At 37.8% G+C, this 18,554-nt stretch overlaps 1 protein-coding gene across 2 annotated transcripts in view; it reads left to right on the forward strand.

Annotated features, from left to right (window-relative positions):
* Positions 1 to 18,536, forward strand: part of LOC106918415 (potassium voltage-gated channel subfamily KQT member 5-like) — a 98,250-nt gene extending 79,714 nt beyond the window's left edge. The window contains exons 8-15 of one of the 2 annotated variants that reach the window (XM_088003957.1): positions 282 to 376; positions 2,355 to 2,381; positions 6,922 to 7,145; positions 9,038 to 9,146; positions 11,122 to 11,253; positions 11,433 to 11,540; positions 13,044 to 13,170; positions 13,345 to 18,536. In XM_088003957.1, the coding sequence (XP_087860083.1) occupies positions 282 to 376; positions 2,355 to 2,381; positions 6,922 to 7,145; positions 9,038 to 9,146; positions 11,122 to 11,253; positions 11,433 to 11,540; positions 13,044 to 13,170; positions 13,345 to 14,604 (2,082 nt within the window). In that variant the 3' untranslated portion in view covers positions 14,605 to 18,536. The remainder of the gene's footprint in view (positions 1 to 281; positions 377 to 2,354; positions 2,382 to 6,921; positions 7,146 to 9,037; positions 9,147 to 11,121; positions 11,254 to 11,432; positions 11,541 to 13,043; positions 13,171 to 13,344) is intronic. The other variant, XM_014988135.2, reaches the window with a different exon arrangement.
* The last annotated feature ends 18 nt before the right edge of the window (positions 18,537 to 18,554 follow it).

The following is an 18,554-nucleotide window of genomic DNA, read 5'->3' on the forward strand; positions in this document are numbered from 1 at the left end:
GGCGGCACTATGAGAGCCTCCTGCCAATCAACAGGCATGTATCCATGCCTGACCTGCATCCGGGGCCAGATGTGTGACACATCTGTGTGTTTTTCTTTTCTTTTTTTTTTTTTCTTTTTCACTAATCACCTGTCTTCATTAGTTTTATCATTGTCCTGATCTACTTTGCGCTCGTCTTTATGGTGCCCTCTTTGATCCTGATTTACTTGTTAGTTTTTTTTGCTTCGTATTTACCTCGATTTCGGGTGGGGGGGTGTTTTCTGTTTGTATTCTGCATGCAGTGTGTTTGGCGTAGTTATGCAGCTGATGAGAACTCGGTTTCCGTTGCTACCTGGAAGCCTCACTTGAAGGCGCTGCATACCTGCAGCCCTACAAAGTAGGTACAACTATGACAGCTGATGTCTATATTTGGTGTTTTTGTCACACTCTCTCTTGGATTTCTGATTTAAGAAGAATTGCTTTTGTTGCAGTCGAACGTATATTACATATTTCCCTTATCAGATTTATTACACACCTTTCCATAATTATTGATCCTCCATCTATCTTTTATTGCATAAACTTAAACTTACATCCAAAAGTCAATTTGAATCCTAAAATCTCAAGCAACAATCCCTTCTCACCACTACCGCACCAATCAATCTTTGAATTTGAGGTTCTTCAGCTCTCTTACAATAAAACGGCACAAGGTACAGTCTTCCTGTGTCTGTTGCTCAAAAGAGCAAAATTTAGTAAACAAAAACAGGAGACTGTTATTAACAAGGGAAGAAGAACGCAAAGTGAATCCCAGTACAAACTGATGGAGCTGTAAAGGTTTTTAAAGTAGTAGCCACATAAACTGCTATGACAAGTTTGAGCCTGGAGTTGTTTTAGGATGTCATAAACTGATTGATTCTGTCTGGCTCAGCATCTGAAATCCCTGGGTGAATGTTAATCTCCATTCCTCCATTGTTCGGGGAGTCGTCTGCTGTGATTAAGATACTCAATGTTCGTAGCCTTTCTGCAGAACCCCATTTTAATAAAAGCTGACCCGTCCCTTTAAAGATGGGGAACAATAATCCGTCTGTAGAAGAGTTATTGGATGTCTCTGTTCTCTTATCAATTCTGGTCTGTCTTGTGTAATGGTGTCAATAAAAAGATGTTTGAAAAACCTTAAAGCAAGAAACAAGAACTTATTTTATGACATTAATATCTCAACAAAAAGAAAGGCCCATTTATTATTCAGATGTGTCTGTTCACCCAAATGTTTCGCTGACTTTTCCAGTGAAACTATTGTTGGAGCCTGGAAATACTGAGAAACCAGTATTTCCAGCATAAAATGGGCATTTATAAAGACATGAGTTAAAAAAAAGAAGAAACATTGACTAGTGAAAAAACACAACTTTCTCTTTCTCAAAGAATATTTTTGTTTCCTTTTCCCATTTGCATGCTGCAGTAGTTAGTGTGTGTTTTGCTATTATTTTTTTTCTTTCTGAGATGCATCCCAGTAATTAGTGTGTTGCCTTCTGTAAATTATGAGTACTTGTAAAGGCTGCAGTTGCTGGAACAGTGCCTCGGCAAAAAAACTTTTGTATCTTGCTGATTCTAAGAAACACGTTGTTGTTTTTGCAAGTTTTAGTTTTCTACTAATAAATCTTGAGTGCAAAGGTTTTGCCCTACCCCCCAGCTTTCGACACCCACTGGTTTCAATACATCATACCTATTGTTACATCTACATCCAGTTTGTCATGTTGGCTAGAAAAGTACAAGCTGAGCTCCCCACAAATAGAAAGCACCATCAAAAGTAGCCTTAGCAGTCTGTTTAGGGTTCAGTGCTACATCAATTGACTCAATATGTTGGCTAAAATCTTAAGAACCATTAGAAGATGAGGAAAGTATCCGTTTATGTAGTTAGTTTGTAATTAGATCTCCAGCTAAGCCCGACTACCATAGACTTTTTTTTTTTGAACACGTCAAAAAAGACTCCACTAAAATGAAACTATCACCACATTAATTTACAATGAGAAACAGTTGATAGTTTCCCACATTATTTACTAAAGTTCAGTAAATAATATTAATATTGTTTTCCAGACATGAGCGTTCTGAAAGATTTTCATTCTGTGTAAAAATAAATTGTTACCAATGGCTAAATTCAGTTCATATTTCATTCATTCAAAATGCGGCATCATTAGCTGTAACTGCAGGCTCTTCCATTAGGCTAAAATATGCAAAAGCACCGTTTTTCTTTCTTTTGAGCTTTGTTGTTATTATTATAATTATTATTATTAATAGATAATTAGGAAAATATGTTAGAGAAGCCATGTATGAAACGTTTTCTCATATTTGTTTTCTCTCTTTTTCTCATCTGCCAACTCCAGGAAGGATCAGGGAGAGTCAACCACCAGGTTTGTACCTTTTTCACTGCAGATTCGCTGCTAGTTGGTGTTAGAAATTTGGTTTCAGGACCGAGGATGACTCTGTGTAGTTGCCTTCTGCCCCAGCATTTAGTCATTACTGCCATTTATTTGTAACAATCAGAATAAAAAATATATATATCTTGCTGCTGCCATTATTTGAGACACCTCAATCAATACATCCATCTGCAAACGAGGTGGGATTCTTCTGCCGTTATATTGATTGTATTTTTTAACTTGGATGAAATGTACTTTTGGTACCAAACCCTGCAAAATCCTGCAGTCATGTTATTCTAGAATAAGGAAGGCGTTAAGTTTTGCAAATACTGATTTATTAAAGTACCCCGCTGATATGGAAGCACATTGTCATTATATTACTAACTTAATCAGTGCCATTGTTTGTATCTACTCTTTTCCTGATTTGGTCAAAGTTTTAACCATTGTTTACCTAACTTTATTTCCTCTTGTAAATTTGTATTATCAAGCATTTAAGATGGGGGCGGAGGGATATGAACTTCACATTTTATCGTAAAATGTTGTGGTATTTATTACAAAAAAGCAGTAATAAGCAGCAATAAAAAGTACTACAAACATGTCAATGCATAGAGTTCAGAGTCTTACAAACATAATCATTTCTGCTCAAATGATTATGAGTAGAAATGATTATGATGTGTCACTTGATCACATCAATTATATTAATTGGAACCAACTGTGCTGTTAAACAGTACTCATTAAATTCAGTCATACTTTGACTCACAAACTCATCATTTATTAACACTTTCGTTGAACTGACAGTGGAATAATCATATTTCTAGTAGTACTATCAGTCTGACAAATATCAACAAATAACCTGTTGTTGTTGTCATTTATTGCAGGATGACCCTTTGTTTTTAATTATGACTGGGAAACAAAAATCCTGCTGACAGGACACAACTTACTGTTTCCCATCCTCACCAAAGAGAAATGATATGCTTTAAAACTCTAATATCAGCCAGAAGATGAGGAAATACTCTGTACAAGTGATTAAATATCCTCAGGAGACTTAACTCTTTGTGTTTGTGAATGACTCATTCAGCACATCGTACAGTTCATTTTGACAAGTGCAGCTTGAAAGGAAACTATAAAAAGTTATTTTGAAAAAAATGATTAGCTGTCATAATAAAAAAAAAACCTGAAATCCCTCCTTTTGTCTTCATAAACAGCAATTTTAAAAGATGTATACAATTAGGAGGACTTGTCATGTGATTACATTCTTTTTGAAAAGTTATTTTTATGTTGCATGTTTTAAATGCGTCTATTACAGTGAATAAGGGCAAAAATGCAAAGGCAACTTATTTAGTCTTCCACCAAATATTCTTAGTTGTTCTGCATTGTGTAACTTTATGCAGCAATCATACACTGGAAGACGTCACAAAGTTGATCTAATTAGGTGCAGAATTGCTTTCAATGATACATTATCTTCATATAAAAAACAGTTTTTGCTTAGATAAAAACTCCCTTTTTTCACACGGAGGTTTGGAGAATTTCATTGATCTCTCTGCAGTAACAGAGAGATCAAAAACACTTCCAGAAAAAAAAGCATTATCAGCCAGGCTGTGTTAACTGCATTGACACAACAAAGTTGATCTAATCAGAGCAGCTAAAGGCAGAGGGTAATGATATTTTAGTCCACTAAAAGCTGTTTTTACTCAGGCGCTCAATGACTCATTGTTGCTTCTGTTTGTTTAGTGCTTCGTCTCAAAAACAATAACGCCAAAAACATTTTTTTTAATTTTTTTTATTTGGGACAAAAATAAAACCTACCCAAACGCATATAAACATATTTGTCTTTTTCTCAGCGATTACTTGCCTCAGGTAGCCTTTAATGTTTTTTATGAGCTATTCTTCTTTGTTTGTCTGTATTTATACAGCACATTTATCTAAAGGGTATGTATTAATGGTGTTGATGAATTTCCAGAATCATTATGGGAGGATAGCGATTAGGGCAGCAAGGCCAGTGTGATGTAATATGTTGTGTGTTTGCAGTTATGAAACAGAGTAAATGTTTGTCTGTGAAGAACCACAGCAGCACAGATGCCGTCACATTTGTTGTTCATAATGTGAAAGTCATTGAATAGGTAGATTAAAAAGCCTGAATCGTGCCCTGTGCGCAATATGCCGTAGCAGCGGGATGAATAAGCCCAGGAGGGATCCAGAAACCTCTGCACACAGTGGGCTGCAACTGTATTACTTTATCCATAAAATAAATCCATAGAATATTATGCGCTTAGGAACAAAAATGCAGCACAGACAATGCGTAAATGACAATAAAACAAGCAAATAGAGATTCACAAGACCCTGCAAAAAGGTTCCTGGCCTCATGCTGTGATTCAAGCACTTGTTGCCATGGCCTGCTGGAATTCACATGGTTAAAGGAGTGATATCGACATGAAGTGCATGAGTCACCAAATTGCAGCCTTTTTTGGACGGTTCTGCAGTAGATGTTAATTTTCTTCCACTAAGCTCTTGTTCTGCTCCCTCTAAATGCCAGCGCTCGGGATGCCGAAACATCAGCGCTGACTCCGCTGTTACTTTATTCTCGGTGGGGGCTTTTGTCATAAACTTAATTTATTTCTGTAATTTAATCCAGAAACGGAAGCACGTGCAATATGGATTCGTTGCAGACGGACAAATGCATTTCAAGTGGTTTTCCGTTTGTGTAGATGATTAGGGTTAATGAAAATCACAATTGGCTTCACAGAAAATCGGATGGCAAAAGATAAAGAAAAGGTATTTTAAGTACTAATGTATTATGTTGTGGCCTATAAAAATGTGCTTAGGACTCTCCAAGTATCTCCAACTAAACATTGGGTTTCTATACTGCGTTAGCGGCAAGTCATAGTCGTAATGAACCGAAATTAACACTTGTAGTATATAACTCTCTGTGCTATGAATTCATATAACTTGAATCTCTCTTTTCTGACAGTGGAAAAGGTAATGAGGTTCAAAGTCATTTTTCACGCCTTAAAAAAACCTATCAAGTAACAAATCATCATGTGTCTATCTCTCCTTGGTTTCTAGTAAAATTCATAGTAATAAGCAGAAGCTACTGAGGAGTTATACCGCTCGGAAACATAGGTACACGGCATCTCTGCTCCCATGTTCCATGATGTGTTTTTTTTGTTTTGTTTGTTTTTTGTTTTTTTTGGGAATGCTGACTAATTCTTGGTGCATGGACGTCCTTTGGAGGCTCCAGAGCCTCAGATAGGCCAGAGCAAGCTAGTGCTGCGGGAAAACATGAGTCGCTCTTAAAATAATAATGAGCCTTCCTTGATATGTGCCTGAGTGATGTGCCAATTTGCTTGATTATATCCAGAAAATTGATGAAGAATTGTGCCGGGTTGCAGTCTCAGCTGCAAATTTAGTAAATTAATTAACATTTATGAGCTTTTTCTTGAGTGAAATGTTCTTGCTTTTTCCGGTATCGTTTTTTTTTTTTTTTTTTCTTCACTCACTTCTCTAAATCGAACTTACGCGCTGCCTCACTTGCTGTTTTTTTTTTTTTGTTGTTTTTTTTAATATTCACATTTTATTGTCATCAAATCCAATGAAAAAGATCACAAGTCACCATGACTAATTGCAAAATGTGCCTATGAAACCAAGCTTGAATAGAACTTATGGGAACAAAGTATGCATTACTCCACAACCAAAAGTATTTTTTATAACTTTTATAACTTTTTTATGGTGCTATTTGGATAATTTTGCAGAAACAAAGTACTGATCTTTTAAATTAATTTGCTGACAATATGTTTATTTTATTCTTGACAGCAAAATTACCATGTTTAATGCGTTGAACTTAGCCAATTTAAATAAATCCTGCCTGAGTTTGTTGCACTGCTCATGCTTTTGCATGTTGCTGCTCTGCATTAAGCGCACTCAAACATTCCCTGACCTTGTAAACATACGAAATATGTTTATGAAATATGTGAACGTTTCACAACTTTCATATTGTATGAAACATATGAAAGAGGGAGAGAGCCAGACATTCCCCATATTACAACCACAAGCATAAATGTGTTTTAATCGTTCATGGAGTGGACTAACACAAAGCATCATGTTATGGTAATATTTTCTAATTATGTAGAGAAACTAAATTAAGCAATGGAGAGTTTTTGTTTTCCTTTGTCCACTTTTGTGTCTTGCTAACTAAGTTGTTCAAAACAAAGACTTTAATATCATCACTGCACATCTGATACATCATCCCAAAGCAGAGCTAGCATTTTATATATAGGACCCCCATCAATATGCATGTTTGTCTTTTCCTCCTGCCCTCCAGTTATTTACTCTTATCTCAGAAAAAGCTCTAAATGACATAAATTCTACGCAAATAAGCAAAACTTTACCAAAAGTTGAGTCAGATTTCTGTTACTGAGCTGAAGCTTGAATTATTAACCAATGTTTTTCCATCTTTCACTTCCAACGTCATTACCTTTTTTCTCTTTCACACTCCAAAATCCCTCTGTCTGCACAACTCCACGTCCTCCAACTTCAGCCAAAAGTTAAGCTTCAAAGAGCGTGTGAGGATGGCAAGTCCCCGCGGTCAGAGCATCAAGAACCGCCAGACGTCCTCTGTGAACGACCGGCGTTCTCCAGTGGCCGACGGTGGCACAGAGGGCACCAGTCCTGCCAAGGTTCAAAAGAGCTGGAGCTTCAACGACCGCACGCGCTTCAGACCTTCGCTCCGTCTCAAGAGCCAGTCCCGCTCCACCACTGACGGTCAGTGACACCGCACACCCACCGAATGTTTCCCTCAGAGCTTTACGGCATTGGCCTTGGCTGTGCCAATCGGAAATCACAGAAGGATTCATGCTTCAGAAAACGTAAAACAAAAGAACAAAAACAGCAAAAAAATAAAAAATAAAAATCACACTTTACAGAGCTCTAGTATGAAAAGCGTTAGGCCAATCCATTCAGCAAGTTCCCAGGGCAGTTTGTTTTTCATGTAGGGCAAGATTGGTCTGGATAGATTTCCTCCTCTGATAAAACAGAACCATCATTTGAGAAATATTATTTATTTACTCAGGTTTTCTTTATATCACATTAAAAATGTATTCCATTAATCAGAAATATTAAATTTAGCCAAAAAGACAAAACAGCAGAAATCTCTTTAGTTTTTGTTTTATAAGTAGGTTATTCGGGAGGATTTATGAGTAGTTAATATCTTATCTGCAGAACTTGACAACTTGAAATTAAATAAAGAAAAAGTAATTTGGACCATACATGTGTTTTAATAGCCACCCAAGACAATTAAATAATAGAGTGGTGCCAAGACAAGATATGTTTCTGTTATTTATTTGAAGATTTCTGTCTGTGTAGTGATTTATACCATAGGTGCCTTATTATTACACAGCTGTCACCTTTCCTGGTTTTGTTTAATTATGCCTATCTGGGATTTAACTAAGAGTTTGTGAGCTAGTCAGTTAAGAATCTATCAACTACAGTTAGGTGTAATCGATAGAAATTCCATAACTAATCACCTGCTTTCACTTTTAATTATTTTTTTTTCATTGCCAAATGTTTCTGCCTGGTTACACTCAACATGTTCTACTTTGCAATATGGACTTCAGTTGGAAGGTCGTTGACGTCAGACCAGCTGTTTGTTAGAAAAGTGTAAATAAGCATACATTAAAAATGCGGCAGTGCTGTGAAACCCTTTTACATAATCAGGCGTCAGACTTTTTAAGCTGTCATTACAGACGTCAGAAATCCAGTAACAGATTTAGTTTTTAATCCTAAAAATGTTTAAAATTCATTTAAATCTAAAAGCTTCATCTTGTTTTTGTTTCTTTCTTTAAAGTATAAGCAATGCAGTAAGAGAATGTGTCACTCCAAGTGTTGATTTCATCTGTTTCCCCACCCTATCCAACACAACTGCTGTACCAAACCACGACAGACAGCTGAGGAGAGAGAATCGGCTGTCTCTCTCTCTCTCGCCCTTTCACCAGTTGTTGTATGTTGGACAGCTGGGTAGATGGGGGTGTTGTTTCAATGACTATCTGGGCTGTCTGAGCCATACAGCTGGCTAAATGGAAACAAATTCCAGGTTAGTCAAAATCACGCTGATTAGGTCGTTCTCAGTGTCAAAATATTAAATATTTTCCTTTAGATGCGACCCAATTATAGACAAAACCAATATTTATGCGCCGCACTACAAGCTGTTTGAGTTCACACACGTGCTCTGTACTACTACAGTCCTTATATTTGAGTCTGCAGTCAAGCTCATGACCCCTTGCTTACTTCACCAGGATGTCGTAACTCAGAAGGCCCATGAACAGATCTGCTGTTGACGATAAATCTTAAAGGCACACAGAGGCCTTTTTCTTTACAACTAGCCCGCAGTTCCAGAAGCTTCAAAATCGGTTCTTCCCTCTTTCCCTCTCCAATCACTTTAAATCCTCCTGTCATCATTATGAGACGCATAAAGAGGCACCAAAATACTTTGTTCCTGGACCCAGCACCTATATACAAATCAGGATTAGGGGCTTGATGAGGTAACCTCAGGTTCAGCCGCACAAGCAGTGCATGATAGCTGCTGTTGTGTTCATAGGTTTCCTGCTCGTTGTACAAGTAAGTGGACAGTCCTTCTCTTCTGCCTGTTTCATAAGCAGCAGACTCCACTGTGACGGGGGACGATGCCTTTGATGATAAGGGCTGCCACTGTGAGATCTCCGTGGAAGACTTGCTGCCCTCCGTCAAGACCGTCATCCGAGCTGTCAGGTTTGTCAAAGGAGATTGCGCTTTTCTTTTTCCATCCCGCTAATGCTTTCCCCTTTTGTTCTGAATGCAAACAAAGCCTGATTGCAGCACACTGCGGTCTAGCAGCTCCCCTGATTGTCTGCACTCAAAGGACTAAAATGACCGGAAGTCGTTCTTTTTTTAGTTTTCTTTTTTGGGGGCTGTCTAGCCTCCGTGGCATAATTTATATGCAGGAAGTATAGTTAGTACGGTTTTAAACAATGCAAACTTGTGCATGATTAGTAAAGACACAACGGTGCCTAGCAAATGTATTTGAAATCACTAAAGTTTCATAAATGTAGTTTACAACATTGCAATGTTTCAAATGGGATTTTAGGTAAATCGAAAATGATCTATTGTTTATTTTTTATCTTTTACAAATAAAAAATGTAAATATATATTGATAGTTTGTAGAACCACCTTGACTGCAATTAAAGGCACAACGAGTTGTCAGGGTTTTTTTTTGTATGTCTCAATCATCTTGTAAAATCTAAAGTTTTATCCATTCTTCTATGATTGAGTTTAAACTCAGTCAGAATGGATGGAGATCATCTGCAACTATATCCAAGTCTTGTGACAGATTCACAAAACCAGTGTTTTTTTTTTTTATTAAATTGTTTTTGGCTAAACTATGCTTTGATATAACCATATAGCTCTGATATGGTTCTGGCTGTTTTAGGGTTGTCGTCCTGCTGGAAAGTGAACTTAGGCTTTTGAAGCCTCTAACAGGTTATCTTACTGGCATGCCCTGTTTTTTTTTCTTATTCATCTTCCCATCAACTCTGAGCAACTTCTACTGAAGAAAGATCTGCCCACAGCATGATGCTGCCACAAACACTGTGGGGTGGGTTTGTTCTGGGTCAAATGCAATGTCAGTTTTCTTCCACATATAGTGTTTTGCATGCAGACCGATAATTTTTGATCTTATTGAACCAGAGCATCTTCTTCCACATGTTTACCGTGTCGCCTGAATGGTTTTAGTGACAAACTCCAAGCAGGACATTAATGGCTTTATTTCAGCAATGACATTATTTAAAATGACCAGATTTGTGGAGTGCAGGGCTATTAGTTATCCTGTTGCTGTAAATCTGTGCAACTCCTCCAGAGTTCCCATGGGCCTCTTGGCTGCTTCTCCGATAAATGTTCTCAAGATCACTTTAAAATATTACAAAAGAATCTTACCTGCTTAGAAACAAAGTACAGCAAACTCAGAAGGTGACAGAATTTTTGCTCAATATTTTTTGGCTTTTTTTTTTTCTTATCCATTTTGGGGGCAATTCTTGTCTTCAGTTGTCTTTGGGCGGGAGTCGGTGTGTAGCCTATGCATGAACCTTGAATCTTGTTGCTCTCAGGCTGCAGTAATACCCACTGTTAACATGTGCACACAAGTCACATCTTGCTGAATGTTTCTGTCCACATTCTTCATTTTTTTGGGCATTTTCCTTACGTACTAATTATGCAATATTCAAATATGTTAGCAAGAAGGAGCTTGTTCCTAAAATGTAAATTTTTTCACACCTTTTGTATCTGCTTAATGTTAATCTTTGTATAACTTTTCTCCTGGGTTAGGAGAGAGCACCAGACCTAGGAGCTCTCTTCTAGGTTTACATTCTGTTGCCTGCTGGCTTTTCTTTTCTGTAGACTTATATTTATTCTGAGCTCAGCCCTGAGGCACCACAGGTAAATAAACCCTTTCACAGAAATTGTGCAACATGCACACAGCTAAAATACGCAAGCACATCTACACACGATGCTTTTAGAAAATTTAGGAGGAAAATATTCAGGTGCTCAGACTATTGTAGACAAACTAATGGACTGGATTTAGCATGTCTCATTCAAACGGAAGGATACATTTTATTTTATAGCCTTGAGGTGTAGCAGCAGATTCTCCTTTCTGATTGGGTCAGAGCGCCCTCTTTTGACAGAAATTTGAAAATTTCACTGCTTTTTCCTGCAGGATCATGAAATTTCACGTCGCAAAGAAGAAGTTTAAGGAGACTCTGCGTCCGTATGATGTCAAAGATGTGATTGAACAGTACTCTGCCGGTCACTTGGACATGCTGTGCCGCATCAAGAGTCTGCAGACCAGGTAGGAAGACAAACCGACTGCTGTAGGCTGTCATTCCTGAGGCCTCTGAGCTGATGAATGTGTTTCTGTGTGTATTTATGAGAACACATATTGTGAATACGCATAAAGATAATGATATGATCTATTTTCTTTATGCACACGTGTACCTCTGTGTGTGTATATGTTTGCTTTCCTCACAGGCTGGACTTGATAACTGGCCCAAAGACCCTGAGCACTGCAGCTAAGACCTTTTCCTCCCCATCTTTGTCTGTGTTTTGCAGCCAGGGGAGGAAAAACTCCATCAGGGGGTCAGAAGTCCCCCCATAGTCCTTCATTGTTTTCCATCTCACATGGGTTTACCTCATATGACACTCAGTCAAATCATGCAAACAAATTAAAGTCTTTTATCAGCCAATCATAAGCAGAGATTAATTAATTAACTAATCAGCCAGAGATCTGCGATCTGATCTGTTTGCCAGATCAGATGCAGGAAAAAAATAAAAAATAAAATTCTGCCCTATTTCTTAATTACGTCAAAACTAACAATAGTTTTCTTCCTTTAAATGAATTCATTATCAAAGTGGATTGATTCACGATTTTTGTACGTGGAATTATATTGACCTGGAAAGACATGATTGGCGCATTTCCAGTTTTAAGTGTTATGCATTAAAAGTAATTCCAGAATCTCCATTTATCTTTTTTTAATGTTGTGAACAACGGTCTTCTGAGACATTGAGAGACTTAACCTTTACGTAAAAGTTGTTCAATTAAAGCAAAAATCTTCTCATGCAATATGTTTGCTACTTTACTACCCCAGTCTGACATAAGGCTTTAATAGTGGCTTTGAATTGACTGAGTTGTTAGGGGCAAGCAGATCTTTTCTTTTCTCTGTCCTCTGATCCGCTGAACAAACACTAACGATGTAATTCCACTTCTGCCTCGGGTTGAAATTCTGGCATTCCTCAGGTGTCTGGAGCTTCATGCTACAGCGTGTCACAGTCACACACACACACAAAATTTACCTTCACACAGCACATATGATGTCAATCCTGTACTAACACTGACGCCATCTGTCGCAGACTTGGGTGCAGTTACTGAATTTAACTTGCACTTTTGAAATTACTTTTGTTTTTTAAATTGATATGTAAGGAAACTACTATTATCTATGCCTCGGGCCTGTTAGTTGGCGTGTGGTAATGTTTTGCATCAATTTAAACAATCCCTAATTGAAGCAAGTCAATAAAATGTATTTATGTGATGTGACTTTAGAAACTACACACACTCATGTTAATCAGAAAACATGAACCTCACAACAACTGGTGGAGGAAAACCGCATCTCTTCAGTCTAAATGTTGGGATCCTTTGGGTGTCCTTGGTTTTCTCAGGCTTTTATTTTGTTTTATTAGGTACAGTTTCTATAATTGTAATGGAATTAAAAGCATCATGTTACTTGTTAGATGAAAAGCGAAACAGAAGAGCTTGAATACTTGAATGGAAGTTTTGGCATCACCATCATCACATTTACATTTTTCTTTTCGGAAGTTTCATCTTCCGACAAAAAAGGGGAAAATTTAACTAAAAGTAAATATATGGAGAGGACTACTAACTATATGAACATTGCATATAGACTATTGTCTCATATTGACTATTGTCTCAAGCCCTTTCTGGAGTTAATATCCTCTGTTATTCTCTTTTCCCAACATTTCTTTCTTCTGGGCTTTGGGTTGCATTTTATTTTCCTGATAATTTTTCTTCCTGACAATTTTTTTTCTTTGTCTGCTTGTTTTTGTGTGTGTCCGGTGTTCATCCAGGGTGGACCAAATCCTCGGGAAGGGACAGGTCCCTCTGGACAAGAAGATACGAGAGAAGTTGCTGTCTGATGGAGACATGTTGGAGGACATGAGCATGCTGGGTCGTGTCTGTAAGGTGGAGAGACAGGTGTGTGTGAAGCTTTGGCGATCAACATATTGTCTTTCAGTGAACTCCAGTGAGATGTTAATAGCAGTGCATTTCTGCAAAAAAAACCAGAAAGTTCATTTAATTTACTTACTTGGTTCAAAAGCACATTTTTTTAACCTTCGGTGCTGTCGCCACTTTTTCTTTTCTACACAGGTTCAGTCAATCGAGTCAAAGTTGGACTCTCTGTTGGACATTTATCGTCAGGTTTTGCGTAAAGGCTCCTCTTCTGCTCTCACTCTCTCTTCGCTGCCCCTGTTTGAGCTGGAGCAGACCTCTGATTACAACTCTCCGGTCTTTAGTAAGGACCTCTCCGGCTCCACTCAGGTCAGCTGCGGCGGAGCGCTTCCCCCGAGCGGCTACGCCACACGCTCATCAACCAACTCCCAGCTCTCGCAGGGAGGGCTTCACCTCATTCTAGCGCCTCAGAACGAACTCAGCCTTAATCTCCACGCCTCGTCGTCCACGCCTCCCTCGGGCCTCGCATCTTCCCCTTTTAGCCCCTCGCCGCTGCCTCATTATCATCATCATCTGCAACATCATAAACAGGTTCAGGCCACGTCACCTGAAAGTGGCACCGACGAGGCTGTGGGGAGCTCCCCCACTGTCCTCACCCCGAACAGTACCAGCAGTTCTGGGGGCCGGGGAGTAGGAGATGAAGGCTTTCCTCTTTTGGCAAGGCTTCCGCCGCCCCCTTCCAGACAAACCGCCGGCCCCGGCAAACTGATCCAAGCGACCTCTAGAGAGACTTCTCCTGAAATCAAGAGCTTCTGCAGAGGTCTGCATAGCCACACGGAAGACAGTAACGTTGGGAAGGACCTTGGACTTGAGTTTGGATTGAGCACATTAGGGCAGCAGCTACAAGGGAACACTAATGGTACTGGCAGGCTTAACGCAAAGGAAGAAGGCTGCTGGAGGAGGCATATGAGTCTCGAGCTGGAGCCACTCGTGCCATCAGCGCCAGGTTGTTGCTCGAGGCCCATCCATACGGACCAGGGAATGAGCAAATCCATGTCAGTGCAGGACCTGGTGCAGGTAGGTCCTGTTCATGATGCACACCAAAGCCACAGCCTTTCATCTCCAAGTCCAAGTACAAGCAGTGACTCTCCAACAGGCTTCAACAGTTGTTGCCAAGACCTCGGGGGAGAGAGTGGCGGTACAAGAAGAGGATGTTGGGGCGAGGAGGACCTCTTTATCAGTGACAGGGACATGGAGGGGCAAGGGTTCGACTTTTTGTCACAGGGGACATCTGAGGCTCGCTCGTTTTCTTCTGAGCGCCTGAGGACAGCAGATAGAGCGGGGGCAGGGACCCAGGACTCTAACCGGAGCCTGGCGGGTGGTCCGTCATCGTCAGCCTCCACTGGCAACGTCGAACTGCTGAACATGCCGCACGTACCGCACGTACGGCTAAAATAGGCCCACTAAACATTTGGAAGAAACACAAATCTCACCTCAGAGACTGTTTTTTTTTGTTTTTTTTTAATCTTTTTTGGAGGGGAGATTGGTGGGTGGGTGGGAATTTCACATGGGGTCTTGTCTTCTTTTGTTTATTTTTTTATCTCGATTCTCTTGATAGGATTCTGTTTTTTTTTCATACAGGCTAATCATGTTGGTATGAGTTACTCTGTGTTTTAATGTGTGTTTGATGGATCTGAGATAAAAGACGAATGCCAAAAAAAAAGGAGAAAACGATTTTTGAATTAAATGAAGTAGTGGATGGGTCGATGTGCTACGTAGCATGAACTGCATGTTTTCAGTAAAGCACAGATAAGAAACTACACCTACAAGCATGGCCACCCACCACCTTAATAGTTTATTGTGAGTTAAAAAGCTTGTTGTGGTCCATGACAGGTGAGAAATGTGGGCATTTTTTTTTTTTTTTTTTTATAAAATCATATCTACTTTAGGAAGCCAGATCTCTGCAAGTAATTGATCTGACCTGTGTTCGTTCTGTGGGATACAGGAAATACATATTTCATGAAATCCACACATTTTAGGCCTCTTTTTGAATCATGTTCATTGAACAATCCAGTTACAAAGTGTGCACATCTCTGATAAAATGCTAGCTTTTAGTGTTGATAAAAACTGAGACCATAAAAACATCCTTTCTGAAAATTTCAACAGCGCAACTGAAAAAAAAACAACATTTCTACTTCTGAGTGAAAATCTAAAACATTTCCTGGTGCAAAATTGTACACACCCTCTAAACTTTTAAAATTTAGAGGTTAAAAGTCCTTTGATTCAGTTTCAATTTGGAAGAACAGGCTAAGGCCAAACAAATAAAAATGATGGTCCAAATTCTTCACGTGTCTGAAAGAAAACCTAAGATATAGAGGGATGTCATTTTTCAGCATCACAGTCAAACCACTGCACATGCAAATCAACAAATGAATGACTGCTCTTGAATGAAACCTTTTGGAATAGCCTAGCAGAAGTCCTGAACTCAAAAAGAGTATTTGTAGGATCATCTGAAGACGGTTGTAGACAAGAAATGTTCTCACGGTCTGACATTTCACATTTGAAGACTTTTTCAACTTAGAGCAGGCCTGCATTGTTGTTTTCTCAAGCATGGCATTAATCAAATTCATCTAAGTATGTTTTATATTTCTCCTCTGACGTATTTGTTTTTTAGTGGCATTGGTCGGGATATAAGTAAAAATACATTGGGACACATTTTTGAAGATTCTTCATGGTCTCATTTTTTTACATCACAAAGTACCCCGCAAAATAATGAGTGGGACTTTACCTTTATATGTCTTCACTGTGCAATTTGTAGTGAGCAACAACTTCAGAATCTCCTGAGCAAAACTGAACAGTAGTAAGCAGGCCTTCTTACATCAAAATGTAAGATCTTTTTTTTTAATGGCATTTATTAGCAGTTTTTTCTAAAAACCCTTCATGAATTCATTCATGCAAAACACAGGAGCAGAACTGCACAGCCAATCTCCATAACAGAACAACACACAATCTAACTTCATGCTGTACTGAGACAATAATTGTTAATGTCTGCCAATGTCTAAGCTCCATCCTTCATACATGCTTTTTCAAATGAGTGGGGGGTATCTAGGACACTTGAAGTAATTATGCCTTGTCCATTTTACTTCAGCTCTGTGCAGCTCCTCATGATGACGTAAATGTCATCATTCCCTGAAGATGCTGTGAAAATATTCTGAAAGTGTGACTTTGGGCATCAAATACATATGTAATTAATTAAAAAACATCTTTCAGATAACAGTTTCACACACACATATATATATATATATATATATATATATATATATATATATATATATATATATATATATATATATATATATATATATATATATATATATATATATATATATATTTTGTAGAACTATACCCATGTGGACAGGGAGTAGTTTTTATGACCAGATAAATGTTACACAGTAACGACGGTTCAGCAGTGGAGTGAAACATTTGTTGAATGTCATTTTCTGGCTCACAACTTCTGCTAGAAAATATGTGACCTTTTTTTATTTCAGACACAGATACCCTTTAGCTTTTGGCCATCTGCTTTAAACTAACTCTTGATGGAGATTATTTTCGGCTTCTTGAACTGGAAGTGAGATCCGAATGTGTATCTTATTGATATTAACTTGAGGTTTCTTGAACTGCTGAGCAGTGAAAATACAACTTACCACTATTTTTCCCTTTCTGTTGTATGGAGTAGACCAAGATGCAGTGATGCAGTGACAAGGCCTTATTATTTTTTAAATGTTTTTACTAAAGCATCCAAAGCCTGATTAGTTCATGAGCACCTTGGTACATTTTATAGATTTATATTAAATACTTTGAACCGGGAATAAAAGCTACAATCCTGTATCATTTTAAAGTAAGTAAAATTAAAAAATGTGTGTGTGTGTATGAGAGTGGAAAGGATCATACCCTTCTAGTCTGTCAGTTTAACAGAGCATTGCTTATATCTGATTATACTTATCCTCTTAGCTGTAATATGGATTTAAGCAAAAACTTGAAAGACAAAAATGTGTCATTACATGTGCTACCATTGAACAAAAATGATCAACTCTTTGTAAAAAAAAAAAAAAAAAAAAAAAAAAATTAGGAATGCAGCTGCAGGATCTTATAGAAAAACCAAAGCAGTAATTATTACTTAAATGTTTTTTTTAATTTAAAACACACATTATATTTTTCTACGTTTTAAGCATGGTAAAGCTCACCAAAATTGACGGAAGAAAAATAAATGTGGCATGTGTCTCACATTTGCAATTTGGCAAGAATAAAAAGTTAATTTGTTAAACTATATTGTCAGAAATAAACTAAAGTATTTATTGTTTCAGTTTAAGCTCTAATTTGGCCTTTCTAATTTTGACAGATTCCTTTTTTTTTGCTGTGGAATAATGCATAAAAATATTCTGCAGGTTCTTAGATGAAGGGAGCAGTTCAGCAAACAACGTCAGCTAAAGAAAAAAACATTGTTATATCTGCATGACTGATGTGCAGCTTTCCACAAATCTACTATAGTTATTAGGCTCTCCATTTTTTTCCATTTTGCTTTCCACAGTTTCTAGTTTTACTAAGTAACTGTAATATTAGAAAATAAAATAAAAAAGACTTGCAAGAATGGCTGTAAAGTGTCAGCTTAACTGTAAAAATATGTAACTAGTCCAAAAAAAAAAAAACGTTACACTACTTAGTTATGATGCAGCTTTAAAAGTATGTTTTCAAAGTGAAGTGTAACATATAGTATGTATGGAATGGAAATGTGAGGTACGCTTCTTTGCACAGCACATTCTACCTTTAGTTAACAGCATAATCATGTTTTTTTTTTTTTTACCGTTTGTGTGATCAGAAGTTTGCTCTCATCTTATGTCTCAAATTATTTTCCCAGTGACATTTAAATGTATTTTGCATGAGACTTTCATGTTCAAATGGATCTTTAACTGAAAAAGATGATGGTTTTTAAACACCTGGATCAAGAGCATCCAAACTCTTTTCTTTTTTTTAAGGTCTACAAAATATTCATACAATCCTGTATTCTGGTGCCTTGCTTTTGTGATACATCCATGTTTATTTAGTTTTCCAGAAGGTGTGACTGATTTGTGACAAAAAGTCGCTGCACATTTCAGGTCCTCTATTTGTGGCATAGTACTTTTTTTTTTTTTTTTTTTTAATAATTTTGCAAGTGGGCATAAAAATGGGCAATTGCCATGTTAAGGTTTTGTCTTATTTTTTAATTTATTTAAATTATGTCCACATATTTACACATTAGTAATAACCTTGGTTAGTTTAAGGAAGCCTGTAATGTAATAACAATGCAAATGAACTCTTATTCTCAATCAAGAATAAAAGAAATTCTTCAAGAAGCTTTGTTTTGTGTTTTT

Source organism: Poecilia mexicana, unplaced genomic scaffold (assembly GCF_051168715.1).
Source record: "Poecilia mexicana isolate PSO_F unplaced genomic scaffold, ASM5116871v1 scaffold_1, whole genome shotgun sequence".
In the NCBI taxonomy this organism is placed as follows: domain Eukaryota; kingdom Metazoa; phylum Chordata; class Actinopteri; order Cyprinodontiformes; family Poeciliidae; genus Poecilia; species Poecilia mexicana.